The sequence below is a fragment of the Suncus etruscus genome, chromosome 13 (genome assembly GCF_024139225.1).
Source record: "Suncus etruscus isolate mSunEtr1 chromosome 13, mSunEtr1.pri.cur, whole genome shotgun sequence".
Classification (NCBI taxonomy): domain Eukaryota; kingdom Metazoa; phylum Chordata; class Mammalia; order Eulipotyphla; family Soricidae; genus Suncus; species Suncus etruscus.
Genome location: NC_064860.1, coordinates 39,748,448 through 39,767,320, shown reverse-complemented (window position 1 = coordinate 39,767,320; position 18,873 = coordinate 39,748,448). Strand labels below are relative to the sequence as shown.

At 36.4% G+C, this 18,873-nt stretch overlaps 1 protein-coding gene across 1 annotated transcript in view; it reads right to left on the bottom strand.

The window, feature by feature from the left end:
• The window catches only part of CCDC80 (coiled-coil domain containing 80), a 30,941-nt gene that overhangs the window by 5,088 nt on the left and 6,980 nt on the right, over positions 1 to 18,873 (bottom strand). The window contains exons 3-5 of the mRNA XM_049785847.1: positions 16,322 to 16,478; positions 13,345 to 13,481; positions 10,248 to 10,396 (exon numbers count right to left, since the gene is read on the bottom strand). Coding sequence (XP_049641804.1) covers positions 10,248 to 10,396; positions 13,345 to 13,481; positions 16,322 to 16,478 — 443 coding nt within the window. The remainder of the gene's footprint in view (positions 1 to 10,247; positions 10,397 to 13,344; positions 13,482 to 16,321; positions 16,479 to 18,873) is intronic.

The following is an 18,873-nucleotide window of genomic DNA, read 5'->3' as shown; positions in this document are numbered from 1 at the left end:
CATGCTATCTCTCCGGCCCCAAATAATACATGTTTCCTTTCCAAGATTGTGTGTATGTTAGAGCCAGAGAGGTAGCAGAGAGCAGATCTAGGATGGAAGATGGTTCTAATCCCAGCATCCCATATGGTCCTCCGAGCCTGCCAGGAGCAATTTCTGAGTGCAGAGCCAGGAGTAACCCCTGAGAGCTGCCAGGTGTGACCCAAGAACAAAAACAAAACAAAACAAAACAAAACAAAAATGTGTGTATGTCATAGCCTCACTTGTACATGACAGGTATCACCAAGAAAAGCATGCACCATGTTCCTGATTTGTAATTGATAAACTTAGTCACTTGTAATAAAATCAGTGATTTAAAAAAAACATATATTTCTGATCTGAAATGTTGTGTACTTGCTATAAATAATTCTAGCAACACAATGAAGGGAAAAATAAGTAAAAACCACACACACACACATACACACACACATGCGCACACACACGCGCGTGACACACACACATACACACACACAAATGTGCTTCATAGACTGCCCCTCTGCTGTGGAATTTTATCATTTACACATAACAAAATGAAGCTTACAGAAGTGAAGAGATTTTCTAACTAAATATTTTCTAACTACAATATCAAATAGGTGAGATCTAAATACAGATTCCTTAGATTGTTAAACAAGAAGTTTCTCAAGTCTCCCACTATAGCTGCAGCTACTTGGATGCTATTTTTCTCAGAATCTGAAAAAGTTGGAAATATGCATCCAAATAGCTGCGAAACACAGATATCTCAAATTCTAGCTTCAGGAAAGAAAGTATTTGGTTTCTGCCTTCAGGGCAGGCAATGGTGGGGTTGGGGTGTTCTTGCACTGACAGAGCTGGAAAGCAGTTGATTTTATTCCTGGCTTCCCTCCCTGCACCTCTCATAGCTCCAGGGTGAATCAGAGTTTTCAATCCTGAAAGAAAATGGCCTCTTGAGGCAAAGTGGTTTGGGTGAATGAGAGAAAAGTGATAGTCTGATGAAATACTACCTCTGAATGGATGCCTATGGTTAGGCACGCCAAGAATTGCTTGCTATGACATTACATTTGTTTCCTTTGCTTATTTTTGTTCAAGGGGAAGAAAAACTAAAATTTCTACAGTGGGTAGGGAGTTGAATGTATTTGGCACTGAGCTGGGGAGAGAAGCTTCTGTGACTATAGAGGTTTCCTGAGAAAGAAAACAAATGGTGTCCATTCTTGAAACACAAACAAGGTTTCCTACACTGGCCTACCTCAGTGAACCAGCTCTGGTCCCTTCAGACTTTCTCTAAACTAAGTTTTAAGCTAAACAGCCATCTTAACCTCAACCAGAGTGGTAGGGGGTCCTGGCAAGCACTATTTTGGGAGAGGTGTATTTTGGCTTGTTTACCTGTGTTCACCACTGAATATGTCTTAGTGGGAGGAGAGGAGTAGGATCTGAGGCTCCCTGTCAGAGACACAACCAAGAGAAGGTCATTTATTCCTCATTAATGATTCTCTCTCCCACAGACCTTGACATCAAGAGGAAGGCCCCAGCTCAGACAGAGAAGGAAATACCTTTCATAGGATGTAACAAGAGATGTGGCTGTGGCCAAAGTCTTATTTTGCACAGTCCTTTTCTGTCACTTTAGTTTGACAGTAAATAAAAAAATTCCACAAGCTATGCATGTGTTTGCTTCTCCTCGCTGGTATTCGCAAATTAGTGTGCATTTGCCTACCCTCTGGGACTTCTGCCTCTGGGAGAGGTAATTATAGCCTTAACCAGATTAATGTTACTAAGGGACTAGACAGACTTTAGAGTCTGGTCAGCTGAAACAAGCCTATCCAGACCAAGCAACAACTCAGGGAATTTAAAGGAAATTTTCCATTTTGTTTTTGCCTTATTTATAGGGTTTTTTTTTTTTTAATGGTCTTTATTTGTTTTTAGTTTTCTCTGAGTTTCAATTCTGAGATGTTTATTAAGTCTCTTCTTGTCTTTCTCTAGATGACAAAGGTTTCTAATTAGTTGCTGAATAACTACTAGTAGCTGGCATTTTTTATTGATTACTTACTTACGCTAGGTTTTGAGTCATCACTATCTTTATAATAGAATTTCTCTTTTGGGGTCAGAGCAGTGACTCAAGCAGTAGGGTGTTGGTCTTGCACGTGGCTGACCTAGGATGGACTGTGGTTTGATTCCCCAGTGTCCCATATGGTCCCTCAAGCCAAGAGCGATTTCTGAGCATATAGCCAGGAATAATCCCCGAGTGTCACCGGGTGTGAAACCAAAAGGAACAAAAAAGGAATTTCTCAAAAAAAAAAAAAAAAAAAAAAAAGAAATTTCTCTTTTACAGTAATCTTAAGACTAGATACACTTAGCACAATTTTACCATGAGAAAACTTAAGTTCAGACAAATTTGTCAACTAGTTTTAAGTCACATAACTAAGTAGGAAAGCCAAAGATCAAACTCAGGTTTCTTTTATGCCTTTAAGTTATATACTATTCCTTTTTAGTTTTTTAATCAATGACAAAGGAATGCATACTATAGAATATCCAATTTATAGCCTCACATCAGTCTGAATACTCATGAGATGCAGGCTCCTAAATTTATAAATACGAAATCCCATGCATTTTTAAGTTAGAAAATACAAAATGTAACATAAACCCTACAGAGTTCAAAAGATTTTAGATACAAACTACATATCTTTAGAGTTTGAGAAATCCCACATCTAAATCAGTAGTAGACTTGAATGGGAATTGCAAGTGTTGTGAGTTAACAAAATTGGAATAAAATCAGTTTTTTCTTTTAAGTTTTGAAGCCCTTGAGACCATGATTATAAAATACACATTGCCTTGTGTGGTGAGAAAACTTCCTCAGGGTGTTTTTCTGTAGCTACAGGTCTCAACCTGGTCAAATCTTTGACCATAAGTTGCAATTTAAGTGGATGGTAATTGTCTGCTTTAAAGGCTGGGCAACCTGAGTTTACAAGGACAATTCCAGAGATATATCTATTTAAATCCTGGAAGATTTACAATTAAAAGAAGAAACTTTTCAAAGAATCACAATCATAGTAATAAGATAAATTTAAAAGAAGAATCCTGGTTTTCTTTGTTCTTATGAATACACTCTTGTGAGAAGAGAATTTGGCTTAGTGCAAATCTTGAAACTAAATCAGAATGAATAGTTGAGTAATTGGTTTAGATGCCTGGTTTTAGTTGACCTCTGGTTTATGCAGTTATTGGAAAAAATCTAAGAAACTTAGAGGTTCATTTAAGAAAATATTGAACTTATGGAGAATATATATATATATATTCAAAAGTTTTGCTTATTTTTTTAACAACTGAAAGAAAAATATATAAAATGACTGAAATAATGTTGTGTAACTGCTGAATTTACAAGCCAGACCAAGCCTTATGTAAAGTTCCTTAAAAGAAATTATGCAAATTTTGTTATAAATAGAATACAATAGACTTAAAAGCTTAACTTAAAAACTTAAGAACTAAGATCTTAAAACAAAACAAAACAAAACAAAACAAAAAAACTACAGACCAATCCTTTATGATGCAAAGTTCCCCAAAATTCTAGCAAATAGGATCCAAAGGCTCATCAAGAAGGTCATAAATAGATCCTTGGGTCATGAATTACTTTATTTTACCTCATATTTTTGCATTTTTCTATAAAATTAAGAAGGAAAATAAAAAGAAAGGATGGGGGCCAGGGGTCAAGTGGTCTCAGGTGCATTGGTGGAGATAAAAAAGGACCTAACTAAAAAAAAGGACAGAACTAAATATCCAAACAAAGTCAACAACAATAGAATCAAGAGACCAAAACTGTAACAATCTAAACTTAAAGTGGGCCTTTTATACTGGCAGGCCAGGAGGGCAAAAGGTGGTGGTATAGGATGCACCCTTGGAACATTGATGGAAGGAGTTGGACACTGGTGGTGGGAATGACCTTGATTCATTGTATGTCTGAAATCCAACTATGAAGGACTTTGTACATCACAATGATTTCAATAAAATAAAAATGAAAAAAAGGTTATACAATACACCTTGAGCAAGGTGTATTGTATGACCAAGGTGTATTTCATTTTCATTCTAGAGATACAAGGATGGTTTAACATATGCAAATAAATCAACATAATGCATAATATCAACAAAAGAATAAATAAAAACCATATAATCATATCAATAGATGCAGAAAAAGCATTTGATAAGGTCCAACACTTGTTCATGACAAAAACTCAACAAGATGAAAATGGAAGGAACTTTTCTCAATATAGTCAAGGACATTTACAATAAGACCATGACAAATAATGGGGGAAACAGAAACCTTTTCCTCAAAAATCTGACACAAGGCAAGGAGACCCCTTCACTTCATTTCTATTTAACATAGCACTAGTATGTTAATAGCACATAGTACTATTTAACATAGTACTTGCCATAGCAATCAGAAAAGAAAAAGATATCAAGGGCATCCAGATAGAAATCAAACTCTCACTGTTTGAAGATGACAGGATACTATATTTAAAAATCCTAAAACTTCACAGAAAGCTTCTGGAAAGAATAGATTTACATGGTAAAGTGACAGGCTATAAATTTTTTTCTTTTGATTTTTAGGTCACACTTGGCAGTGCTCAGGAATTACTCCTGGCTCTATGCTCAGAAATCGCTCCTGGCAGGCTCAGGGGACCATATGGGATGCTGGGATTTGAACCACCAACCTTCTGCATGCGAGTCAAATACCTTACCTCCATGCTATCTCTCCGGCCCCAAAATTTTTTAAACTTTATTTTTTATTTATTTATTTTTATTTATTTATTTATTGATTTTTGGGCTATTCTAAGCAGCACTCAGGGATTACTCTTGACTCTGCACTCAGAAATCATTCCTGGCAGGCTCTGGGGACCAAATGGGATGCTGGGAATTGAACCGGGTTTCTCTTAGGTCTACCACATGCAAGGCAAATGCCCTACCACTGTGCTATCTCTCTGGGCCACAAGTCTACAAAATTAAAACAAAAATGTATGGCTTTTTTATATATAGTGAAAGAGAAGAAACAGACATTTTAAAAGTCCTATTCACAATAGTGCCACAGAAAAATCAAGTACCTATACAAAGAAAACTACAAAACACTGCTTCAAGAAATAAAACAGGACAGAAGGAAATGAAGATCTATACCTGTTCATGGATTGGGAGGATTAATATAATTAAAATAGCAATACTCCTCAAAGCATTGCACATCTTTATGCAATCCCTCTAAATGCAATATCCATGACATTCTTCAAGAAAGTGGATCAAATACTCCTGAAATTCATTTGGAACAATAAATACCCACAAATACATAAAGCAACCTTAAGGTAAAAGAAGATGGGAGGCATCACTTTCCCCAACTTTAAATTGTACTTCAAAGCAATAGTCATTAAAACAGCATGGTATTGGAATAAAGACAGAACCTCGGATCAGTGGAATAGACTTGAGTATTCAGAGAATGACCCCAGACATGCAACAAATTAATCTTTGATAAAGGGGCAAGAAATCCATAGTGAGGCAAGGAAAGCCTCTTCAACAAGTATTTGAATAACTGGTGAACCACATGCAATAACACATAATCAGACCTCTAACACCATGCATAAAGGTCAAATAAAAATAAATTAAAGACCCTGAAACTATCAGATCTAAAACTATAAGGTACATAGAACAAAACATAGGCAAAACACTCCATGAGATTGAAAATAAAGCATCTTCAAGGAGGAAACACCACTGTCAAGCGAGTGGGAGCAAAGATGGGACATCATTAAACCAAGAAGCTTCTGACTTTCAAAGGAAACAGTGAGTAGGATACAAAAACTAATCAAGAAATGGAAGAAACTATTCATCAATCCCCTGTCTGATAAGGAGTTAATATCTAAGATATACAAATTACTGGGGCCAGAGAGATAGCATGGAGGTAGGTGTTTGCCTTGCATGCAGAAGGATGGTGGTTCAAATCCCAGCATCCTATTTGGTCCCCAGAGCCTGCCAGGAGCAATTTCTGAGTGTAGAGCTAGGAGTAACCCCTGAGCTCTGCCGGGTGCGACCCAAAAACTAAATATATATATATATATATATATTTATACTGTATATATATATATATATATAGTTATATATATATATATATACTGACAGAACTCAACGAAAAAAGAAATATCTAACCCCATAAAAATGGGGGGGGGAATTGAACAGACATTTTTCTTAAAGAAGAAATGAAAGGACATAAAAAAGTCCTTCATATCACTAATCATCAGAAAGATGCAAATCAAAACAACAATGAGGTATCATCTCATACCACAGAGACTGGCACATATCACAAAGAATAAGAACAGCCACTGCTGTTCATCAATACAGGGAGAAAGGGACTCATTCACTGATGGTGGGAATGCCATCAAGTCCAGCCTTTCTGGAAAGCAATATGGCTATTTCTCAACAACAACAACAACAACAACAACAACAAAAAACCCTGGTAATTGAGCTCCCATATGATCCAGCAATACCACTACTAGGGTTATACCCCAGGAACACAAAAGCAATGCAGAAATATTCTCTGCACTCCTATATTCATCACAGCACTATTTGTAATAGCCAATCTGAAAACAACTCAGGTGCCCAACACAGATAAACGATAAAGATATTGTGGTACATCTAGACAACTAAATACTATGCAGCCATTAGAAAAAAAATGAAGTTTGCCTATACATGGATGGATATAGAGATTGTTATACAGAGTGAAATTAGTCAGAGGGAGAGGGATAGACATAGAATAGTCTCATTTGTGGGATATTAAAAAAATAAAAGACCATATGGTAAAAATATCCAGAGACCATACAGATGAGGACCAGGAGGATCGATTCATGATATTACGTTTACTACAAAAGTGGTGAGTGCACTGACAACTACCGTGGCACTACAGTTAGAACTGATCACTCTAAACAAGAACTGGGGTGTTGAAAGGGGATAAAATGATACACATGGCATCCTCTATTGACAATAGTGCAAGAAAGGAGAGAGAGAGAGAGAGAGAGAGAGAGAGAGAGAGAGAGAGAGAGAGAGAGAGAGAGAGAAGAGAGAGAGAGAGAGAAGCAGAATGCCTATTCCAGAGACAGAGGATAGAGAATGGGAGGGAAATGGAGGACATTGATGGTGGGAAAGTTGCACTGGTGAAGGGCAATGTATGTTCTATGAACTGAAACCTAACTATGAACATTTTCATAACCACAGTGTTTAAATATAGAAAGAAAGTATTATTATTTAAAGAAAGAATATTACGAGCAAGTCCAGTCCCAGACGCCAGGAAAACAGATAGCACATGCCTAGCAATGTGCAAGGGCCTGAGTTCATTCTTGGGCACTCTTTTTCCCTTCCTAGTAATGGCTGCCTAAACACTTCTTGCCTTGAGTGCCAAATTATAAGTCTCAAAATACTCATTCAAACCTAATAAGGAGCAGCCCTCAGTGACCTGAGAATTCCAGGTAGGTTACCTCTATAAAAAGCAAGCAAAAACAAATTCTGTGGGTTTTAATACTGACTTCTTTCCAACTTTCACAGACAGTGCCATGGAAAAAATATAACTGTCATTAATTAACCTCAGTTGCCACAGCTATGTGGAATCAGAGAGGTCTTAAGAGATATAAAAGAGTAAGTAACAAATACTTAGGTGTTCAGTAAATAAATATATTTATGCAATGAATTTATTGTTTTAGAGGTAGAATAAAACAAGATCTTGAGTTGATAACTTTAATGCATATAATGCTAATTATCAAAATGTAAAGTAAGCTTCTACAGAATTTTTGTTGACAGGATGGAAGGAAAGAAGGAAGAAAGTAGGGAAGAAAAAAAGTCAAAGAGAAGACAAGTCAAGAAAAACATCTCAAATGCTAAGGCAAGCTCTTATCAATCTTCTAAGTCAGTCATATAAAGATAATCTTGAAATAGAAGTAAGTGTGTTTCAGTGTCTCCAGTTTCTGACAATAAGTCAGCTCTGTCTAGTGAAATCCAGATACTTTTACTGCATTAAACTTTGGATGAAGAACCTCAAATATCATTTCTGTGTAGTTAGAAGTATCTTTTGCTTCAAACTCTGGATCCAGGACTATAAAATGTTCTCACTGTGCTTTTTTTGGGGGGGGAGGGAGAGGGTCCACTCCCAGCAGCACTCAGGGATTACTCCTGGCTCTGTGTTCAAAAGTCGCTCCTGGCAGGCTCGAGGGACCATATGGGATGCCTGGATTCAAAACAGGGTCCATCTTGTGTTGGCCACGTGCAAGGCAAATGCCTTATCACCGTGCCATCTCTCTGGACTTCTCACTGTGCTTTCAAGATGAATATTAAATATACAAATAGTGTGGTGAGGGGGATCATTTTGGACCTCCTAGCTCAAGGCTTACTCCTGGCTTTATGCTTAAGAATCACTCCTGACAGGGCTCTAAGAACCATATGGAGTGTTAGGGACTGAGCAAAAGCAAATAGCCTAACCACTGTACTTCAGCCCAATACGTGGATATTGGAAGCTAGAATATCTTATTGATGCTACACTTATCATCACACTTTACATCACACTAGTTCAGTGATGAGAGAAAATAACTTAATCTCTCTTTGCATCAGCTCATTTATAACACAACAATAGTTGTGGCATTTTGATATGGAATATTTTGAAGAACAAACCAGAAGGAAGAGTCTGTGTTTGACACAGCGATGAGCATGTACATCCTCACAAAAATCCTGGGGTTGAAGATAAGGCTATTTGTTCTCCTGATTCATTTATAGTTATGAAACTTAAAAAGTAAGGCAGAGGGGCCGGAGCGGTGGCTCAAGGGGTAAGGCGTCTGCCATGCCAGCACTAGCCTAGGATGGACCATGATTCAATCCCCTAAGTCCCATATGGTCTCCAAACCAGGAGTGATTTCTGAGCGTATAGCCAGGAGAAACCCCTGAGCGTCACCGGGTATGCCCCCACCAAAATAAAGTAAGCCAGAATAATTGAGACAGACAATTTATCTAGAGACTTGCAGACCCAAAATTTACCAATGGTAAGAAATGGTGAGCCAGGGGCCCGAGCACAGTGGTAGGGTGTTTGTCTTGCGCATGGCTGACCTAGGACAGACCGTGCTTCGGTTGGATCCCCCGACGTCCCATATGGTTCCCCAAGCCAGGAGCAATTTCTGAGCACATAGCCAGGAGTAACCCCTAAGCATTACCGGGTGTGGCTAAAATAAAAAAAAAACCCAGAAACAAACAAACAAACAAACAAAAAACAACCAACCAACCAAAAAAACCCCTCCGAAATGGTGAGCCTTGTGTTTTTTAAACCTCATGATACTATGAGACTCCTCCCACCTGAATCTGGAGGTATTCAAATTTCCCACTAACCACAGAATTTCTGATTCTGACTTCTATACACAGAGAATGGGATTTCTAAAGCACAAATAAGGAAGTTTTACTTAGACTGAGACTCAATTAACATGGAACTACGAAGCAAATGTTTGCTTCATTTCTGGATGTCCTCAGTCATATTACCGTTTGAATGATCTTTATACTGAGGACTGAATTTAATTGTGGATAGAATTTCTACAGCTTTACACTTCCTATGACCTCCAAAGGCCCATTAGAATTTTGAGTCAATGAAGAAGACATGGAGAGGGGCAAACATGGAACGTTTTTTAAGCCCCTTCTTGTGTGCAAACTGGAGTTTCTATCAAGGGTTTTCAATGAACCACATTCCTTAGGGAATTAAGGTGTTGGAAGAGGATTGTGCCCTTTGAGGTGCGATGAAATTATTGTTTTCTACAAGATTAAAAGGAAGCAAAAAATCAATCACAATATGTTTCATATATTGGAACTAGTAGAAGGTAAGTGAATAAATATACTGTTTACAGGACCTCTAAATTCACTTACAGAGTAAATTAACCCTCACAGGTCATAATTCTATAATCAATGATAAAATAAAAGTAGGAAGGATAGAAAAGGCCTACCTAATCCACCAAATCAACCATTAATCTTGGAGCTTTGAAACCAAACCAGTCTTAAAACCAAAAATATTCCCAATATGATAGTACTAAGTCCAATGGCCAGAGAGTGCTGTGAAGCATGCTGTGACTCACAGAACTCCATGATTCACAGGATATGGTCACTACATATGCTAGGTGTTGTTATGTTTCTTTGGAATATTCCTTAGCTCACTCAAAATATACCCTTCTGCCTCCTTGGGCACTCCTCAGATGGTGTACCTAGATAGAAAGTTCTCCAAGGACTGCTTCTTGTCTTCTTTACAAACAATCCCTTCCTTCTTCTGCTTTTCCATGTCTTTGATTCGGGACTGGAACGTATCAATCAAATCAAATACAGACTTCATTGTTATAGGCACCTCATAGTATTGCTGGTTAAGAAAAATAAAACAGATATAAGAAATAATATAAGTGCATTTCTTTCCTCTATTCAAAAAAATTACAGTGTATCTGGAAGAATTTAGAACTCAAGGGAAATTAGGAACTTTAGGTTAAATTGATTTATAAACTCCTGAAATAATATATGTGTTGAAATTATCTTTGTGTATATAAGTAGTATATATTTTTAATTGTATGATAACACCCACCTATTAACCCAAAACAAAGGCATTTACCCATCTTCCTCTTTCCTTTAAACATAACCCTTTGATATGTAAAAATCCACTTGGATAGGTATTTTGTTTCTCACTTGACCTTCCCCAGCTCAGTGAATTTTGTACTGGGTTAATAAAGAAAGGTCAGTTTTGGCTTGGAGTGCAGAGAGACCATGAGGTAAGAAGCAAGCTGACTTCATGACTCTATCCTGACTGGCTTGGTTTATTAATTCTTCATGACTACCCTTCCTGCTTCAGACTTGTCCACCAGGGGTTGGAAATATAGTGTGTGGGGTTATTTCACAATGTGGGATTTATTTTACACTTAATATATATATTCACTTGTGTTTTTGGAAATGGCCATATTTTCCTCATAAAATATATCCCTAGGTTTACTTTCCTAACTCCTAAAATTAAGCTGGTTCTTTATCACTAAAAGTGAAAAACACTATATCTAACATGTTTATGTTAGCATATCTGAACTGAGCAGTAAAAGAAATTTTTCATGAGAAGGGATGTTTTATGATCATCAGGAATGTATATAAACTGTGAATCCCAGAGACTTCTTTATTGAGTGAGTTCACTTATTTTTTTAAAACTTTATTTATTGATTGATTTATTGATTCGTTTCTGGGCCACACCTGGCGGTGCTCAGGGGCTACTTCTGGTTTTACACTCAGAAACCACCCCTGCCAGGCTGGGGGACCTTATGGGATGCTGGGAATCGAACCAGGTCTCTCCCAGGTTGTCTGCACACAAAGCAAACACCCTATCTCTTTGCCCCGAATGAGTTCACTTAAAATTAGTTCAGTTTGCTTTGCATCTTTAAAAACAAGTTGGGAACTAATTTAATAATAATTAAAATAAGTTTTTGGATCATAACTATCTGTAGTTAAAACAGCAACTTGAGGAGCCAGAGAGATTGCATGAAGGCAAAGCATTTGTCTTGCATGCAGAAGGTCGGTGGTTCAAATTCGGCATCCCATATGGTCCCCTAAGACTGCCAGGAGTGATTTCTGAGCATAGAGCCAGGAGTATCCCCTGAGCACTGGCAGGTGTGACCCCCAAACAAAAACAAAACAAAAAACCCAAACAAAATCACAAACCCAAACCCCCCTCTCCCCAAAAAACCCAGCAACTTGAGATAGATTTGGGGACTAACAGCACAATCAATAAGAGAAACCTGAAGATAGCTCTTGGAGCTCAGCCCTTAATGGGAATTCAATAAATCGCAGAATGTGAAAATTGGCAAAGAATTTAAGAGTGATCTAGTCTAACCTCCCACTTTAGGGATGGTGAAGTACAAGTGCGGATTGAATTGATGAAGGGACCTCTATCCAAATTAAACACACACACACACACACACACACACACACACACACACACACACACACACAAACTACACATTGAGCAAGTTCTTTTAAATCAGCAGCCTCTTTAGTAGTGATAGTCATGTAAACGTGATATACTCTCATAAATTAGAATAGTTCTAGCAGTGTGCTCTGATGCCAACTTCTTGTAGGTATAAATTCCAACTCTAATTGGGTGAACACATTTATTAGTTTGTTGTTATTCACTGGCAAGTTTAATTATATTTTGGGCCACACTCAGTGGTACTCAGAGATCCTGATTCTGAGCTCAAGGATCACCCTTGCCAGTGCTTGGTGGATCATGATTTTAATGTTTTTCCCCCCCCCCCCCATTGGAGTCAGTTTGCTTTTATTCTAAGGCCCTGTCTGCCATATGCTTTTTCTCACATGGCCTCTATACAAAGTTTTTTCTAAGCAGCTTCTTCTTGCTATTTTTAATGGTTTTAAACTAATCTGTGTCAGCCACATGCAAGGGAAACATTTTAACCCCTGTACTATCTCTCCAGCTTTTCTTGCTAGTTATTTTAGCCAACTTATGTCTATGATCTTTTATCTTTGAAGCAAAGATAATACTCCTTTTCCTTTTTGTCTTGGTGGTTTTAAATAAGGTTTGATAAGAGTTGAGGTAAGTGTCTAAGAAAAGCACTTAGTAAACTAAGCTATTTTATTTTATGAGTCTGATTGTATGGCAGTTTATGATACAATACACTCATCTCTAAACATACGAATAAGATGGGTGTGAACCCTGCTCTCTTGTTCATGATTAATCAAGAGGTAATATTCAAATTTCCTCCAATGTCAACCTATGTTAAATTTGGCTTTCTTAAGTGTAAAATAAATGTTCTTCACTTTTATTTTATTTTTTGCTTTTTGGGCCACACCCGGTGACGCTCAAGGGTCACTCCTGGCTATGTGCTCAGAAATCGCTCCTGGCTTGGGGGACCATATGGGAAGCCAGGGATCCAACAGCGTCTGTCCTATGTTAGTGCATGCAAAGGAAACGCCCTACTGCTTGTGCCACTGCTCCAGCCCCTGTTTTTCACTTTTTATCCTTAGTACTCAATGTATTATAGATATCCAAGAATCATCCACTTACTCCATGACATAATTATAGAGGACTTTACTCCTAGCATCTAAAATATGGAAATTCATCCAACTCAGTCTTTTTCAGAGACTTTTTCAAAGAATTATGGGTCACCAATTTTATAGGATAAGTTAGAATATTTGGTCAATTTCAAAACCTTTCTATTTAGGAACTGCTTTGTATTGTCATATATGTAATATAGTCGCCTGACAAATATTTAGAGTTGTTATCAGAAGGAATGGCTCAACATTGTCACAAATAGGTGCCCATACCTTAACTCTCATGTCCAAGTCTGTGAGCACCATGAAGAAGTCATTGTAGGTCATTCCATACTCTTTCCTCAGCTCACTGATAAGATGCTGATCTACCAAATCCGCATCATCCACCACTCGCATAGGTTTCTCATTATCTTAAGGCAAAAGAAACATGAATAATTTAGGTATGGCAAGACAGAGATTAGATGGACATTAGATGAGTTATTTACAAGAGCTTATTTGTACATATTCAATTAACAATTGGAACAGAAGTTTTCAAGATAAAGAAATACATAAACAAGTAAACTATTATTAAACAAGTAAACTCATATTAAAATGCTCTCTGCCCAACCATTTTTGTAATGAATCAAAAGACACACAGTAAGAAAGAGGGTTCTTGAATCATCTTTGGAAGAAGACTTGCCAACTCATCCCCAGAATGAATCATCACTTCAACTCACAAGGGAACTAGACTCAGCTACTTTGTTAAGTTTTATTTCATTAAAAAGTGTTTGTTTTTATATTTAATGAAGTCTAACATCTGTGTTTGCCCCTATATATGTGTGTGTACATACATATACATATATGCATGTATCCTCCTTATGTTTTGATAACAAAGATATATGTCTACTGAGTGTTCACTTGATTTTTTTTATTCATTCTGCATTAAAGAGCATTTAGTCAACAGTTTTTTATTTGACATACTGTGTAGCCTTTCAACATATATAACAATATTCCTCTCCAAAACTGAAGCTAATAATTATTAAGAATGACTTCATGTGTTAAGTCATTCTAACAGAAATATACTTCAGTCTGACTAAACCAGATGGTTTATTTTGCATGGGAGTTTTCTCAAGCCTATAAATATCTTTCTAATTAAGTTAATGTCTGAAACCATAAGGTCATTTTCCTTGTGCTTATAGGTTCATCATTGAATGCTCAAATACATTTAACAAGGTGGAGCAGTTAGTCAGGCTAGTTGATGTTATAAGATCTCCACTTCTAAGGCTCAGTAAACATCGTGAAGTATAGAAATTGCTTGATTTATTTTTAAGGAAAGGCCATGCAATAGACTTACAGCTGAAAATTAGTCAAGGCTGGAGTTTGGTTCACTGAGACCATGGTGAATGCCAATTCTTATTTTCCCATAGCCGACTCTCACTCTTGGCTGAAAATACTACAGTCTTTCCCATAAGGGTAACCTGGGACATGACACAAGGACAGAAAGGCCTTCCAGGAATTAGATGAGGAACAAAATGAAAGGCCCACAAATTACATTCAAGCTGCCATTTGGGGAGCGGCAAACACCCAAATCACACAACTTGTTTCCAATATGGCAGGAAAAGAAACCTCAGTCCCTCTCCAGTTTATATTCAATCCAGATGTCTGAGAAAACAGCAGGATTAATGCTAAAAATTAGCCAAGGCAGCACCAGATGCTTATAGCAGTTAGGATCATATAAAGGTTGAGGTGGAAGATTTGATGATTTTTCCAAATTCCCCTGAAATAAGGAATGCTAATTCTTTGTGTAAGAGTTGGTGGTTAACATATTTGACACCAAGAACACCTGGAGGAAGAGGCCTTTCATCTTTAGCCAGCACCAGTTATGTCCTAGATTAATACTTACTTCCTCTCTAGACATCTGAATTATAATTAAACTAACTTGCTAGTGTTATATGAAAATAAAGGAAGCAAATAGTTGGATCCCAGTTAACCACTAAATATGTGGCTTTGTAGAATTAGTCTTTTGGGCTTTGGTTTTATTACTGGGGTAGAATGAAACCTGACCTCAAGAATCGGTTATGAGGTCAACTGTTAGCATTCTGTAATTAGCAGAAAGTAGTGATAAGTACTTTCTAATTATAGGTACTCTAGTAACTTTTGACAATTTATTGTTCTTTAAATGCTTTTTACGAAAAACTGTTTGTGATGAAGACTATAATGATAATTGGGCTTTTGTTTACATATATTATCTTATTAAATTCTCTTATTTTATGTATATATATATGATGCTAAGTTTTTAACCACAGAAATAAACAGGCTTTGAATTTCAAACATGTTCAATCAAATTCACATTATCAAGACAAAGTTATGACTGATATTTTAACTTTATGAAGATCACCTAACAAAAATCTTTGAGATATTGTGTTATAAAAACTAAAGTCAACTGTTAACTAATGGAGGAAATAGGATCTGTATTATATTACATGTTTTCAGATGAAGTAAATTTTATAGAAAATATATATAATATAAATAATAGACTATGGGTGGTTTTAATTATTGTGAAAGGACAATACAAACAGAAATTGCAAGTAAGAAAATTTTTTGTGAATTCCCAGAGATACAATATTAATGAAACAAGGTAGGTCAGATTTGAAGTTTCTGACTATGTAGCTTAACTATTCACAGTAAGTCTTGCTATGTTCCCATGAGGATCATAATGAATTCAATCTCAGTTGCCCAATTTTGAACTGTATGCCTTATAAGTCTCATGAATCATTAACATAGTTGTGAAATCTCTTCAGTTAGCCAAATTCTTTGCACTCCAAAAGAACTTGGATGCAGCTTTTCAGTGTTTAGCTGAACAGTTATTTCAGCCACAATTAACTCCCTCCCCACTTATCTCAGTATGATCAAGTGCTTTTTAGTTTGTCAGGTCCCTATGAGTGAGGGAGTCCTAAGCAGCAGAAAGGCTTCCCACCAGCAAGAAGAATCAGCATCCAAAACAAGTGGCCAAATACCTTCCTAGTTCTCTCCACACTGCACTTTTATATACTGATTTTTACATTTTTTAATTCAAATTTTATATACACTGATTTTTAAAAATCAGGGACAGTGCATATTTTTATTTTAAATTGCAAAATAATTCAATAAATTGGCCTTTGTACAATACTAAAACAGACTTTTGGATATCTAAAATTCTTCTTTTGATTCCACACTGACCTCTCACATAGAATTTATCTCCCCTTTTGAGAACAAGAACAAGAAAGAGAACCTAGCTGGAAGTGGTCGATTTTCATGGTGCTGTTGTTGACTGGGCCAAAGACGGTGATCACCGAGATTTTCCTCGTGGCCATCTTGCAAAAACTTTCCAGATACTCATCTCGCTGTTGTACATACATATTGTTCTCAGCCTTAGGAGCAGTGATCAGCTGAAGGCAGGTAAAGGCAATCACATATTAATTGATAGTGGTAATTTCACACTTTGGCAAAATCTAAAGACATTTGGAATAGAGGTCTGTTAGTAAATGACCAGTTATATTAAACTGTTCCTTTGAACAATTAATATAAATAGGATTAAAAAGGACCATTTGGAAAGGTTTATTTTTCTTTTTAATTAATCCAGAAAGCTTAGAGTCTTCAACTCACTTCTATTGTTTGTTCATTTTTTTATCTTTATGTGTCTTATTTACAAAATTGCTGTATACATTATATGCCTTCTTAGCATTTATTAGTTGGTTGATAAATCCTCCACCCTAAATTTTATTTTTATTAGCCTAATTTCTCAGACATCTGGTTGAATTTGGTGACTGCATCATGTATCAGAAAGTATAAAGAATTTCACACCCAGGTCTTGGGCACTTTGGAATGTTTCTATTCTTTAGAATACTTTTCCCCTCTTTGGTCACAGCCAGTGATACTCAGGGGTTACTCCTGGCTCTGCACACAGGAATCTCTCCTTGTGATGCTCAGTGACCATATGGAATTCTGTGGAATGAACTCGGGTCACTGCATGCAAGACAAGTACTTTAAACATTGTATTGTGCACTGTATTTTGAGTGTATAAAATGCACCCAAATTTGGAGGGCCTGCATTTCAGTCCTAGTTTAACTCCAATTACCCAATAATACCATCGGTATTATTATTCCTTAATATCATAAATCTTTGTTTTTCATCTTTATCATGAACAATTTTCCCTGCCCACTTCATAAAGTAATTATTGAGGGAAGAAAATGAGAGAAAAATAGAATGAATATGCATGTGAATGAGAGTATGCACATGCTTTGTATAACCAAGCACCATGCATGTCTGTTGCCTTAGAATAGTTTCCTTCCTCTGCAAAGAATCACCCCATCACCACTTCACCTAGACAACTTTGTCCTTATCTGAATATGAGTTATTTTGTGGATGTAATATTACCCTTTAAGTCTTTTCTAATCCATGATGATCATTTAATTGTTTTAATTGTTTACTTTTCTCATTAACATTCACTTAAAATTGATTTGCTATTGTATTTTATATTTATGTCATACCTCTCCAGCTGTGTGTAATTTTTCAATGCACTGAAGTCCCAGTTCCACAACTACCAAGCAGAGGTTAGGATCACAAATGCTAGCCTGCATTGCTCAAGTAACAAAGATCCAGTCAGAGGAGAATTCAGGAACACAGTGGTCCATGAATGAAGCCCCAAACCATTTTGATCTACTAATTGAGTTTGCATCAGGCAAAGCAGAGGTAGAGGATGAATACATTTCAGGGACTCTTTTTCTGTGTATTGTCATCTCTGCCCCATTTGTTTTCTAGTTTGGCAGTATTTCAAATAGTGTATAAAATGGTAAGCATTTAAAAAGTGCATTCTAGAACTTCTCAGTCAACATCATTGTTTGGTACTTGGCCTCTTTCCAGCTTGGTGACAATAAATCAAGATCTATATCATGAATTAGAATTGTACTGAGATTCTTTTCCATGTTTCTGATCCAACTTGTTGGAACAAGGAATAATTTATTTGCATTAGTAAGGAGAGAAAATTTGAACAAGAAGATACTAGAAGAGAAGATATTTTAAGTCTCACATTAATTCTCAATAAGCTTAAACACTAGATTTTTGCACAATTTGAAAAATAACATCCAAGCTATAGTTTGTAGTAAAGCAAGTGTCTGTTAGTAAAGCAAGATTTTTATATTTTTTCTATAATTAAAGTGAATAAAGAAATTAATTTTCCTATTTCTAACTCTCAGGGATAAGGTAAAAAGGATTAACCTACTTGATTTATTGACAATTTAGTCTGCAGAGAATGTACATACCTAAACTGCAGCTTAGCATTGTAAGACCACTTATTAATTTAGTAAGTATATTTTATGGCATAAAATGATAGTTTGTATGCTTTTTTGGTACATAATTCAATGTTTCAGTATAAAATTCTTAGCTATATACTCACCATTATCAACACAAAATACCAACTAGCCTGGGGAATTAGGTTAATGGTGGTAAATCAATCTATTATTCTCAGTTGACTACCAGGAAAGTCAGAGTAAGTTGCAGAGAATTAACTGGATAATAAATATAGAAACTCAAATTTTGTGCTTGGTACAAAATGTTAATAAATGGTATAACTTATTTAGCTGGGTAAATCAATGTTGGTTAAAAAATTTTTAAATAATTTTTATTGAGTAACAATATAATTTCTATAATAATTTTAATTTTCCCTTCATTTCTGATATAAGACATGAGAAAGCATTTGCTCCCAGCAAAGCAGAAAGGGGAAGGGGATAACTTGAGCATGAGTTTTTGAATAAAACAAGTATGTTTCATAATTATGGTTTTGCT